This window comes from Tetrao urogallus (assembly GCF_951394365.1).
Source record: "Tetrao urogallus genome assembly, chromosome: 8".
In the NCBI taxonomy this organism is placed as follows: domain Eukaryota; kingdom Metazoa; phylum Chordata; class Aves; order Galliformes; family Phasianidae; genus Tetrao; species Tetrao urogallus.
The window spans coordinates 24434222-24448203 of NC_136821.1; the positions used below are offsets into that span (position 1 = coordinate 24434222).

At 44.1% G+C, this 13982-nt stretch overlaps 1 protein-coding gene across 1 annotated transcript in view; it reads left to right on the plus strand.

Moving 5' to 3' along the window:
* The window catches only part of PARD3B (par-3 family cell polarity regulator beta), a gene marked incomplete at both ends in the record, with an annotated part of 368067 nt that extends 354521 nt beyond the window's left edge, over positions 1 to 13546 (plus strand). The window contains one exon of the mRNA XM_079539163.1: positions 13189 to 13546. Coding sequence (XP_079395289.1) covers positions 13189 to 13546 — 358 coding nt within the window. The remainder of the gene's footprint in view (positions 1 to 13188) is intronic.
* Positions 13547 to 13982: the final 436 nt, after the last annotated feature.

A 13982-nucleotide genomic window follows, 5' to 3' on the forward strand; every position in this document is an offset into this window, starting at 1 on the left:
TTTTAGGCTGGGATCCATCAGAGCACTTAAGCACCTGCTTTAACATGAACACATTTTGCTTTTCAATAACAAGCATTTGCCTGGCTATCAGAGGCCTCCAGGAAACCTGGACTTAAATGCGTATTGTGAAGCAGGGGAAAGATGGGAGACAGTCAGGGATACTTAAATAAATTTTGTTTTTTCTCTCCCTGAGCTTTCTGTGGTTTAAATAATGCCTCCCTAATGTTACTTTAATGTGCTGGCTTTTGTTAAATATCCTGTACGTAATATCAAAAGAAGGTCATTTAATGAGTAATATGACTTTTTCTCTGAAGAGACTGGTTACTGATCTTAACTTGGAATCTCTTTAGTATTGTTGAAGGAAATAACAACCTGAATGTCATTTTAGTTTGATTTCTTTGTGTGAAGGGCTGACAGCTCTCCCTTCTCTCCCATCACCAAACATCTAAAGAGAGCTCTGTTACTGAGAGATTACTGCACTGGTTCTTGGTCCTACAGAGATTTCATCAGAAGTGTTTCGTTCTTAGCAGACAATGGAAAACGTTCTGCTGTCTCTCATTGCACTTCTTTGAACGCAGTCTAAAAATATAAATGGAAATTATAAATACATCTGTAATGGTGGGTCCCAGCTGAAATCACTTTAATCCCAACCTGGGGAAAAAAATCAGCACAGAGCCCTTAACCCTGGTCTTTTCCTCCGTCGACATTTCACCATCAGTTGTACAAGTAGTACATTCCACAAGTTGTGTAAGTTTGTCAAGGAACTGTAGCATACAGAGGCCATTTTGTATCCATTGAAAGATACTGCTGCTTTCTGCTTTTCTGATTTAAACGCTGAAATGTTCGTCTTGAGCATCACGTCATATTATAGCTGCCTCATGTGATACAAAATTCCTCCCCTTTACTTTTTGATCATTAAAAAAAAGGGACCTTTTAAAGGCTGCAAAGTTCTTATCTTGCAGATGGCACAGAATTAAAGAAAGTTCTGTTTTACTGGAATTCAAATTTCACATGTGGAAATTTGTTTGTGAAAGAGGAACCCAAGTCAGTGTTGTGGATTTAATGCTGAGGTTTGGAAAAGGCATCATTCTCAGCTCACCACAGGACCCTCTCTTACATTGTGCTTTTTGGCCATGGGATTCAAAGAGAGGTCTGTCAAGGTTAAAGAGCAAATTTGTTGTTTTTTCGTATCACCATCTGTGAGTACCTACCTGCCACGAGGTGTTTTGTGCTTCTGAAGCCTGCACCTTTCCTATAGTTGTGTGAGTGAGTTTTGGGGAGGAGGGGCCGCTGGTCTGCTTTAAGGCCTGCACAAGCTGTTAATTGTCCACTGATTGCAGCTTTGTCCAAAGCACCTGGTTCTGCAGGATGCTGCAGCGGAGGGCACACTGCTACCGTGCCCCAGCTGTCAGGTTACTAATCGTTGATGTTACATGGTGGGCCATTCCTCTAGCAGAATGCCTTGTTTCTTTGTAATTGCATATAATTACCTCTCTCCAGATCGTGAGCGCTCAGAAAGCGGGAAATAAAATAATTGTGTTGGCCTTTCTTTTATCTGGATACTTAAAAGAGAGAATCTAAAAGGAATGTTTCCATGGGGAGTGAGGCTTTTCAGCAACCCGCGTCCAGCACTCAGCTATTTCTTTGCTATCTAGGGCTTTCAGACCTTAACTTCCTGACTTCATTCCAGGATACAGATGTCTCATTCTCTCCCTGCCCTCTCCTCCCCCTTTAGATACCATTTTCCTATACAAGAGCCTAATCCAAAGCTCACTGAAATGCTTCCATTGACATCCAGAAGCTTTGGCTGAGCCTGGATGAGGCTGGGGCACCAGGTTCCACGCAGCATTGTGCTATCCCCTCTTCTGTCTGCTATCTGGGCACGGCACAGATTGCTTTTCACCTTTCCTTCTTGCTGCAAAGTGCACTGATGTTTTTTTTATGAACATGCCACTTCAAATCTATCACATCACACAATCTGAAAATAGTTAGAATTATATTGTAGTAGTGACCTTTATTGTTCATTAGTGAATCAGCAGCCTAGCTTACTGTGGCTTTAAATGAGCTATATAAATTGGTTGTTATTTTCGATGATGATTCCCTTGATTTGAACATACCCGAGCAAAGATAATTGTTTGATTGATTCATTATGTAAAGATTTGTTTCAAGTTAGAGGGTATTTTTATTTAATTTAAAAGAAATTTCCAGGCAAATTGAGACACACTGTCTTTAGGCATGTCTGGAATCTTTGCCAGGTTCTTACCAGGCTCAAATAGAGAGGTTCCACTCTCTTTTACTCTCTGGTGCCCCACAGTAGCTTTGCTGGGGGAAAGGGAGAGGTGCCTGGGAGTCTCTCTCTGGGTGTGGGGGTGTCATCATCATCTGCATTGAAGTTGATGATGGTATCATCACTTGCACATAGGGCTCTACTGCACGTAGTTGTTTTTTTGCCACGTTTAAGGGAAACCAAGGCTAACACAAAGTGGTGTTTTTTAAAGCCTCTCTTTATCACAGTAGTGGCTTGCTCCCATCCTTCAATGGCTATGCTGTCACTTTTGTGAGGTATCACTAATTCTCAGCTATTGGCATTGGGTTCCCATTACTTAGAGAGGTGGAGTTGCAGTGCATGTTTAAAGCCTGTTTTTCTGTCCTCTGCAGTGTGCTCACTCTTCCAGCTTCATCATCCTGATGTCTTCTGTCCTAGGTACATGACTAAGCTGTTAGAACTGTTGCCAGAGGCTGTGGTTGCTCTCTCTAGGAGGTTGCTGTGCTCCAAGAGCTTTACTGTTGCAAATCTTATTTTGTCATCTGGCATACAGTATGGTTTGCAGATGGCACAGAAGAAATTTGTTTAGAAGTTGCTTATCTCTATTACAAGTGTTGGGGGCTGCATAAATCTGGTATATTGAAGATTGCGCCAGTTTGCAAAGAGCAAAGGATGCTGCGCCCAGGAACCATGCAAATAAGTCCTGCTGAGTACATGATGCTGCCTCAGACAGGAGCACCACATGGAAAAAATCACACAAGTCTGCTGATGTCCTGTTATCTTCCCTATTTGATAGCATTGTGCCAGGACTTTTACTGCTGGAGAGGAAAGCAAAGAAGAGAAGAGTTGCCAGGCCAGGATTGAAGGACACAGCTGGTATTGTTGGATAGGAGAGCGCGCAGAAGGAACTACTGCAGGGAAGGAAGGGGAAGGGAGCAGTTACAGCAGTGTATGTGGTAGCAGTGCCATGTGTGCATCTCATCCACAAGCAGCTACTCTACAGGGCGTGCTGACAGGCTGGTTGGGGAACCAAACAGACTCACGGCTGAGTCTCACCTCTCTACTTCTCTGACCAGGATCTGATGTGCCAACCCCTCCTAATCTGAACAAGTCAACAGCCTGGCCCAGGCTTCCATCTCAGAGAATGGTGAGGGCTTTGTAAATAGAGGAAACAATTGAATGATAAGTTCACACTTCAGCACGCTGCTTAACAACCTGATAACAGTTAATTGCATACAGTATTTTTAAATGCAGCAACAGGCAGATAACTCATGCAGAGATGGAACACAGACACTGGGCCTTACCACTGAAGGTTAACCTCTTACTGCCCACATCCCTAAAGAGGCCTGCAGCCTGCAGCACCCGCTTGTCACCAGCTTTGAACATTCACTGGCCAGCAGTGACTCAGGGACGTGCCCAGTGCTTTTCCTCAGCAACAGGTGAGCACAGAGCTGGAACAAGCCGCTCTTAGCCCATGGCACTTGCAGAGCCCCTCTTTGAGCAACCCGTGTCCTGGTGGGCAGGGAGCACAGGGCGGTAAAACATAGGATGTCTTCACCACAGCAGCAGGTAGCGTGTGTCCAGTCAGCAGTTGCTGTGCTGGCTGCAGCTGCACTGATGTTAGTGTAACAGTAGAAGCTCTTAAGGAAGAAGCCAGCATAAACACAGCTGGAAGGGGCTGCAGTCACAGGGCGCTCGTGGCCGTCTGCGTGTCTCGGCAGCTGCAGGCAGTGCTACTGCTCCCTGGGCACCGGGTGGGACGTTTCCGTCTCTCCCAGCCCTGTGGGATTCAGGGGTTTGACCCTTGTTATTTAAAGCTCAACTTCAGGACGTCTGCTGTCAGAGCGCCTGCAAAGTTTGTGACTTAATGCAAGTCTAATTAACTGATTTGCCTATCCAAACCTGGAGATTTACACACTTTGGTAGAGGCAGCTGTAAAGTTCTAACTTCAGCTGTTTATCATGCCCTGAGCCTTTAAATCTCAATTATTAAAGGTGGTGTTTAATGGCTGGCTGGAAAAGGGGTGGTTACCAGAGTGTTAATGGAGTGCTGTGAGCCAGGAAATCTATAATCTAATGCCTGTATAGAAATGAATGGCTCTAACAAAAGCGAATATAAGGGAAGGGGGGTGGGGAGGCTGTATTTACTGGCTGCTTGTGCTGTTTAGGAGCAAATCAATACGTGAGCAGTAGGGGAACAATGGGGATTGAAATACTGCCTGAAGAAACCAATAAGAGCTGCTTGTTTTTGAGGTCCCCCTTTCTCCCCGAAAGCAGGATCTTTCTTCTTAGATGTTGAACATTGCTTTACTGCGAAGCGGGGAGAATAGCATATCCCAGCGAGTTTCAACAGAATGTCTGCACCTAGAAACAAAATGAAACAGAGGGAAAAATAACCAGCTACAGTCAGTTTCAAAAATCATTTCCTTCTTTTATTGAAGCATGATTTTACTACCCAGTTTGTGCCATCGGAGGCAGAATTGACAGCCATGCTTCATCATGGCAATGGGAGAAAATGCTGCAAGGAGTGCTTTAATTTAAATGAGAGATGCTTAAAAAAAAGGAGAAGAAAAAGCCTGAATGCTTGATAATAACATTAATAACCAGTTCTTACGGGTTTTTACTAGCCCACTAAAGATCAGGCAGCATGTTAAGATCCCAGCAGCTGAATAGTAAAGCCCCAGACCAAGGTTGTTATTACTTAGGAAGATTCTTTTAAATGACTTTTGTTATTTGTTGAAAATCATTTTAACAGCACAGCTGAATGATCGCCATGCTTTTAAATTCATTCCAAGTGAAAAATGAGAACAGGATAGAATTTGGTTTTATCTGTCTTTGAATGCACTTTACAAAATGTCCTGGGTAGCAGCAGACAGCAACAGGATGGGCTGACGGAGAAGGCTTCCTTGTGGAGGGGCTCTCCTGGGCCTTTAATTTTTACTCCGATAGCCTCCAAAAAAGCAGAGTCCTGCAGAAGAGCTTAGGGTGAGGTGAAGAGGTCTAGGATGTGTCTGGGCTCTTGCACTGCTGTGCTGTGCTCGTGGAGGAGTCTCACCTCTCAGTGCATAGCTGCCTTCCCATTGGTTGTCTGCTTTTTTGGGACAATAGCTCTTCTTGTGGCTCTTCTCATGGCAGGGCTAGCAGGTCCCCACATCCATTGGAGCTAATGTACAGTAACGCATCATAAATGTACCTTAAGAGAGATTTCATTAGAGCATCTCACCCTGGTAATGGCAGTTCTGCACCTGTTTGGTGCTTCTTTGTATTGGTTTGTCTGCACCAAGATACAGAACATTTGAGAAACCTAAAGTATTTGCTTCTCTTGCTGGCTTAAGACCCTTAGAAAGCTTTCTCCCCTCCGTTGCAGCTTGGTCTGCATCGTTTCAGAAATCCAGCACCAGAGACCAAAGGCCAAGAACTATTTTAGTTTGTAGCAAGAACTTTCGGCCTCTGCTGATCTGCAAAACAAAAGACCAAAGAGACCAAAATCTCGTCCAGGTCTCTCCCCAACAGAGCGTGGGGGTTCCTGAGCAACAAGCATGACTGCTTAGCATTGAGAGTAGGTTACCAATGCCAAGAGGTTAATGACTCGCACAGTATTATGTTGTGTTGAATAATGAGTAACATATGAAATGAGACATGTTGTAATGACTTGCTGCTTAAAGTACCAATCTCCTAAACATCCCCTTAAGCTTGAAGAGGTCACAGAATAGCGATGTCTTGCTCAATAGGTGCTGCTTTATTTTATCCCTCCCGACAGAAGAGATGTGCCATGCCTGAGAGCTTACAAACAAAACAAGTGGTACACTGAGTAGGAAGGATTATTGGTCTGTTTGTTTTGAATGCTTATTGGGCATTTATAGAGCACCAGTGAGGGTATTCGGGTTTTGTTGCTGTTGATTTGAGTTCTTTAATCCTGATTATCACGGTTCCCATATTTGTCGGTTGGATTTAGGGAAGAAAAGAAAGGAGAGCTTTGCCTGCAGGATGGGATTCTCAAAAGCTGGTCAGATCTTCTGTGGAAAATAAACTAACGCTGGAGCAAAGGAGCAGAGGAGCAACATGGCTTTGTTAGTGATGGGAGGGGGTTTAATTAAATGGCATTCTAAACTGTGATGTTAACCAATCTGTGGCATAGTCTGCTCCCCTAGGGATTTGGAACAGTTAGTTTGCTTGTATGCAAAATAAACTGTTGATGCTGTCGTAAGAAACTTTAGTAATCTTACACCAAAGTATAAAACCTGTCAGATTACTGTTTGCCTATTTTGCAGTTGTTTCTGCAATATACTCATCTGTATGGAAAGCTGGTGTCTGACTAAGCTTTGTGCTTGGTCCTGAATATAAAGAGTGGAACATCTGTATATCTACAATTCCCAGTAACTGCCCAGGGAGCTGCTGGGTCCAGCACCTCTCAGAATCTTGCCCTCTGCACATAAAAAAGAAGTCTGTTATTCAGTCACTTCAGGGCTAGACTTCAAGTGGAGTAATACAAACATGTCTGTACACTTGCATTCCAGGACTGTGGTGCTTTTACTGCTTGTTTCCAAATATTCAAAGCCACAGTACTGTAGAGAGATATGAGCTGTGCACGTAAGTTCTTATGTTCCAGCCAGTCAATACCACTGTTAAACTTGGCAAAATCTCTGCAGACAAGGGTAGAGCATCAGGCTGGAATTGCATCTGAAATATGCTTTTACTTGAATTTCAAACAAACTTACATGGATCTTTACTTCTTCAAATCCAAAACAAATACAATTCCTTTAAAAAGGAGAGAATTTTCTGCTCTTTTTTTTCTCCCAGTAATGCGGATCATGAAATGATCATTATTTTTATGGGACTGCAAAGCCTATAGAAGTCAAAGCTATGTAACATACATTGCAGAGCGTTCTGCTAATCCTGTCCAACCACAGTCGTGCCTGGCCCAGGGATGAGGGTCTGGTAACTGGAAACTCGACACTGAAGGAATTCCAAACACAGTCCTCAAACTAAAAACAGCTCTCTCCGCATGGCATGTGTTACATGAGAGCCAGGGATTGTGCTCGTTTATGTTATCTGATTTTTTAGCCTTGCGTTGTCGATGAAAGAGCAGGAGAAGAAAGCACCTCCACCAGCTCAGCCCATAAATAATCTGTGTGTGGTGTGTTTGAGGTTAGCATGGCAGTGCTAGGCATCTGCCTTCTTCTGAGAAGAGCAAGCCGCTCTCTCAGACAGCAGCCGCAGAGCATTTCCTTCTGCTGTGGATTCTTCCCAGTGCTAAGATACCAAATCTGATTTCCTGTGGCTTTTTAAATGCAAAATCCATCATCGGCTATGGGAAATATTGGTCTGAAGCAGCAAATATTAGTTATAGGAGTATATCACCTGTTAAGATGTAGAGAGAAACTTCACTGAAGCTCAGAAGCATGCGGCAATTTTTTTGCAACCTGCGATGACTCTTTGTATTTTTATTAGTTATATGCACACTGAATATTAAGCAACAGGACTTCTCAGTGCCACAAACAGCACTGCAGCATCTTTAATGCTGTATGTGTAGGGGGGGGGGGGACTGCATGGTCTTTTCAGTCGGTTGTTTTTAGCATCCGTTGAGAAGAGCTGTATAAAGACACAGTAATGCATTTGATACTATCAAATTGTTTGTCTGCATAATTTACTTCTTACATCTACTCCTTTTTTCTTTAAAAGTAGACCCTCCTGGCTGAGAACAAACAACATGCAATCATGATGCATACAATAGAGTTCTTCAGTGAGAATCTGGACACAGATAGGACCTTGTTACTTTCTGCTCTTCTTTAATCACAGCCTGAGCTGTGAAGCCATCACCCAGAGTCTCTGTATGTCTTGCTTAGACATGAAAGAGACTGCAGCCAAATGTGGGCTTTCCGTTTGCCACTTAGTCTGTGGCTCTCTTTGAAGTTTATTTCGAGAAGTACTCCCTGACAAAGTAAGAAAGCAGTTTTTCATGTGAGATTATATCCCTTGCAAAATATTCGTTCAGCAGCTAGACGGAGGCAGTGATGTAAGAAGGGAGCATTCCCTTCCTTGCTTTTTACCAGGTACTAAGAGTGTGACCTCTGTGATTCTCCCTATAGAACAGAGGCAAGAAAAGTCTTTTGTCATGATGAAATCCAAACCCCCGACATGATGGGGCACAGCATGAACAGCCAGATTGTCTTTTTGCTTTCCTTTGCTTTGAGATAACCCAAGCATGTGTCTTTGTGGCTTATGTTAAAGGTGACCTGCAAATGGGGGTCAACATTGAAACATGGTAAACTTGAAATGAAATGTGCTTTTTTTTTTTTTAAAACATTAGGTATTTAGGCCAGTCTACCCTGTGAGACTCTTGGCAGCTGAAGTATTACTGAAATGGGTTCTTCAAAAAAATGGAGCTGCAGAAAGCAAAAGCTTTAGTTGTTTTTTTGAAACTTACAGATACCCATTTGACTTCAATGACTAAATAACATTTTGAGTAAAAGAAGCCCCTCCTATGTATTCTGAGTCCTTTCATTCTGTTTTAAATAATCCCAGAGGCTCTCAAAAATTCTGCAGCAAAGCCAGAATATATTAGATCTTACATGCTTTGTGCTTGGAAGGTAAATAAAGTGGAGAAAGAAAAGCAATTTCAGACGTTAATTGTCATAGAGGAAATAACAACGGGTACTGTTAATTGAACGTCATCACAGGTTACCTGAGTTACTTGACAAAGCTGCTTTGTGCTCTTAACTCTCGAAATGGATCACAGCTCTTACCTGGTCAAGTATGTGGAAGATAAACCAATAGGGCTGCTAACCAGCACATGAAATGATATGGCCAAACATATTTGCTGCTATCTGCAGTTTGTGTGATCTGTGCTTTTACTTCACGAGGTATGATTTCCTTGTGACAAACATAGTAAAGGGCACCTTGCCAATGACATAGGGAAGGTATTTCCCCCTAGTTTTGCTCCTTTCTTGAAGTTGGTGCTTCTGCCTGCCTGCCTTCCTCTGCTTCCTCTGCCTAGCCTCTGCTTTTAGACTCACACAGTTGAAGCATCTTCCATTGAAGGGCAGCAGAACTGAACTATCAGCAAAAACACTTTTAGAGCTTTGAGATCAGCTCCTTCCCAGCTTGTTGTGTCAGCTTCCCTGCCTTCTGCCTGCCATTAATTTCACTGGATCCACAGGTCAAACAACTGGCCAAAAATCTGGAAAACAGCTGAGGGTCAGAGCAGCTCCTACTCAGCACGCCCTGTCAGAGGGCACACTCCGGGCCTGGTCCTTTTGAGTGGCTGGACCTGCTTGACCCAATTTGTGGATTTTTGATCACTCCCATGGGTCACTGATTTTCCACTTGAGGTTATTGGTTTGACCCCCAAACCGTGGGTCAGTTGGGAGGTGTGATGCAGCCCTGTGAACTCTGAACTCATCAGGAGCCTACAAAAACAGCAGCGAAGGGAAGAGGAATTTCATTAAGGCCTCTTCGGAGGTGGCAGTGTCTGCCGAAAGGAAAGGCGGGGGTTGTTTTGGCTCTTGAGGAAACAAGCGTAGCATCTACAAGGGGCTGCCAAGAAGAAAGTGGTTTTGCTTGATTGTTACGGCGATTACTTTAAAGGCAAACAACAGCATATACCTTCACATCATGAGCTATCAAGCAAAAATGGTGTTGGTTCAGAGGGGCCCTGCTTGTTCTGCTTAGAACTGCTCCCAGCCTCCCAGACTTGCTCCTAATGGTGACAGCATTGCTATAGCTAGGCTTTGGCATCTGTACGTGTTTCTTCTTCCTCAAGAAGACTGATGGCTAATTTGAAGCACTTGGGAAGGGAAGGGCTGTTCTTTCCTGTATCTGAAGACATGTCAGGTGGAAGTTCACGACAGAGACTCCTGAGGCTGGTGGTTTGTGCTGTGAGCAGCTCCCTAAAAGCAGACTGCAGCAAGCACAGCTGATAGGTGGGGAAGAATGGATCCTTAGGAAATAAATCAGTTTCAACATGCTGTGCTGGTCATAAAGAGGAAGAAAAGCAAAACACCATCTTCGGTAGCACATGCCCTTGCATGCCCAACACCCACTTGAGTCACTGGGGAAATGAGCTGCAGAGGGTGGGACAGTCATGAGGATATCCTTCATGAAATTTCCCCTGGTCATGCTGTTCAGGAGCTGGCTTGGGGGCAGAGTTACCAGAGTTGCCTGAGCTTTTGCTCACAAGATAGTTCCAGTAATCATTGGTTAGATCACTGGTAATGTTATTGTCAAGGCTATCAAAACAAAACAAAACAAAACAAAAAACAACTTGCATGCCACGTTCTAGGGCTTTCCATGCCAACTGGATTTGAGCCTTGTCTCTTAGCACAACCCCTCCTCCAGGTGCTATCCCAAATTCTGAGGAATACACTCCAAAATTACAGCAGATCTGGGTGTTTGAGAGGAGAGAGATAGTCTGAAAGAAAACAGTTTACATATTTTTGTATTTTCAAGAAAGATTATGTCTTTCATACACGGTCCTCTGCAGTCTACCTACACAACAAAGGGTGGTGTAAGTGTACGAATGATGGATTTTGTTTTATAGCATAGCACAGAAAACCCAATGGCATGAGCTCAAGCTGCTGGATGCATGCTTCATGTCTCTGGCACACTTGTACCCTGGTACATCTTCGCTGCACAATCCCAGGTCGAAGCTGCCTGCATGTGCTACCCTGGGCACTTTCTTCCAGAACTGGCCTGCCTGAGCCTTCCTGGCAGTGGCCCTGCTGGGAGCTGAGCAGCTTGCTGGATTGCAAAGCACATCTCACTCTGCTGCCACATCCAGGCCTGCCCTGCGAGCTGAGGGATGACTTGTGCTGGAGGCTTAGAAGATGCTGTGGCTCAGTCCTGTTTTCCGCAGTCATTTTGGTACTAACTAATCTTGATTTTGTTATTTTTGAGTAATTCAATGTAGTAGTTAGATCTAAGTCCAAAAGCTGCCTGGCTCCTTGGTGAATTCTAGGTCAAGTTCCAGGTTCAGTCCCTTCTTAATGTGATCCACAAGAGCTTGGTTGATTACAGCTGCTGATGAGAACATCTTTTCAAATCTAATAAACAGGATCTTGAGCATTACCCTTAATTAAAAGGTGATGGCTGTAGGTTTGACATTTGTTCCTCTTGGTTTGCTGCTTGACACAAAGCAGTTCTGAACATCACAGAAGCCTTTTGTGATTGGAAGCGCATTTTTATGTACAGAAGAATTAACAGCTGAGTGGGATGGCACTGACTAGCAAACAAGCCTTCATATGGAAACACGTGGAGCAAATCTTTGGGCTGCTGTAGAAATTAGGCTTGTTGCAAGGCGTAGGTGTGTGAGCAGAGATAGCAGTTGTCTCAACACATGCGGCTAAGAGTCCTTTTAGTATCTCAGAGGGTGGCTTCAGGCCCTTCAGCACTTTGTCTGGACTGTCTCACAAAGAGAGAGAGGAAAAAAAAGTCAGGAGTGCCTGTCTTTTATAACATTCTGTTTTTAAAGCAAAAAGTCTCTGGGGAGCATGGGGTCCTAAAAGTCCAAGGCCTGGAATTCTTCCTTTTGCTCTTTCCATTTTAAACAGGAAACATTTGCACTAAGTTATTCCACGGAGAGAATTGTAGGTTCATTTCAAGGCAGATAATGTTTGTTCATTGCCTGTGTCCATGATTTACCCCATGGGCTTAAACGAGTGCAGCAGAAAACCACATGTTTTGTTTTACTTCATGCAAAACAAGTTTCAGTGGAGTCTGGAAGCCCAGATTAAGTAGGGGAGGCAAGCTTGTAAAATCCGTGTGTGAACAAAAGAGAGGCATTGATGAATTGTGAGCACCTGATCTGCTGTACCAAGATGATGACTTTTTAAATAAATCTATGGAAAGACTGTTTAAACAGTTCATGAGTTTAGTCCCAAACCCACAGAGCAGGTGTAATTGATTTATACTTTCAGCCCCTGTTTTGGGTCAAAACCCTGCCATCTTCCTTCAGCTCACACTTGCAGAGGGGCTGCCTGTACAGTCAATGGGAGGTTTTGCCAAAGTGCAAAGGCATTTGCAATCAGACTGGCAAAATCTCCTAATTGAGCTGAACTTTTGTGGGTGCCCTGGTTGACATGTCTGTGAGAACAATTATTTTTGCCATTTCAAAAGTATCACAAGTTAAGCTGTATTAGGAAAAGATATTAGTCCTTCATTAGTGCAAATCATGGAATTAAGATGCAAAAAGCTACAGAGAGGGCTCCGTGGCACATCCTCAGGGATGTCATGTTCACATGTTGCTTTCCACGTGAACTGGAGCTTGTCAGATCCATACTGATGCAGACAAGTTACAGACAGGTTACAGAGCTGTTGTAATATCAGGCCTTCCAGATCACAAGAGTGTTTTTTTTAAACCTCATTGGCAGCTCGCCCATTAAACACAGGTATTATAACCTGACATCCCTAGTGCTTCTTCCAGGAGTTCCAGTTTTTCCAACTATGGTGTTTGGAAAGCTTTATGGTCTGACATGTTAGGAGAAAAAATAGTGGGAAATGGCTTGGAAACCATGAATATTTGTGCATGTAAAGCTTATGGGATTTGCAGACTTGCAGACTCAACTCATCTGTTTATCCTCAGGCCAGATAAGATTCAGTCAAACATGCATTGTTTAAAGGAGCTTTGTTTCCATTATGGCAAATGCATCACAGGAGGCTGACTTTGGGAACTGAAGGGCTCCAGTGCTCCTCCATTGTAAAAGGGCTGTGATGTGTGCTGGACCCTTCTTCCAGCGTCCTGGGTGTTGCAGACTTTTGTAGCTTGCAGGTGGGAGGCTTGGTATCCTTCAGAAGTTCTTTTGACTCATTTGGACCTGTCATGCTTGAGGTGGCATTTCCTTTCCCAAAGTAAACAGACTGTGAGTACAATAACATGTCACTGAGCTAGTGCAACGCTTTTAATGGGCTTTATGCTTTCCTCTTCAGACGTGGACCTGCAGAGCCACTGGAATATTTAACAGGGCCGCGAGCGATCTACAAAGAGAGAGATCTTCCCTACTACCAAGGAGGAGGACAGCCTGTTGTCCACCCATCTAAGGGGAACTACATCCATGCACCAGATGCAAGAGTGGCAGAATTGAGATACCCCCCGTACTACCCAGCCCAGTCCGTCCCAAACCAGCATAAAGGACCCTTCCGGCAGGACGTGCCTCCTTCTCCTCCTCAGCCCCACCGTGCACCAGCTTATAATGAGATTATCCGACACCGTGGGTCCAGTCCAGACCAGTACCAGTACAGGCAACAGGATCCCAGGCAGAAGAACCCCATGACTGCAGCTGTATAGAAACACTCTGGACTTGCCAGCACAGCCCTGGAAGAATCCTGTTGGACATCGACCCTTTAGAATTGTTCCCAAGCATGGCTGCCTCTGCCTGTAAGATTGGCACAAGACCTGGAGTCATTTGTACTGAGCTGGGCTCAGCATAGGTGCTTTCTGACAGGTGAACTAGAGCCATGAGTGGTACGATGTATTTTGAGTATGTGAGGTACCAGACAGTTGAGTATTTTTTAATTCCTTTTTAAAAGTAGAAAGTGGCTGCTGGAAATGAAGCGCAACACTTATTACACCTCAGGGCTATTTACCGAATCTGGTAACACCAATACAGTACGTAGCTGTCTGTCCAGCAGCAGCAGTATCACCAGTTTACTACAGAGCTCTGCTGCAGAGCCTCTCAGTGAGAACACAGCGAGCAGTGTGGACTTCTCACGGGGATCTTGTG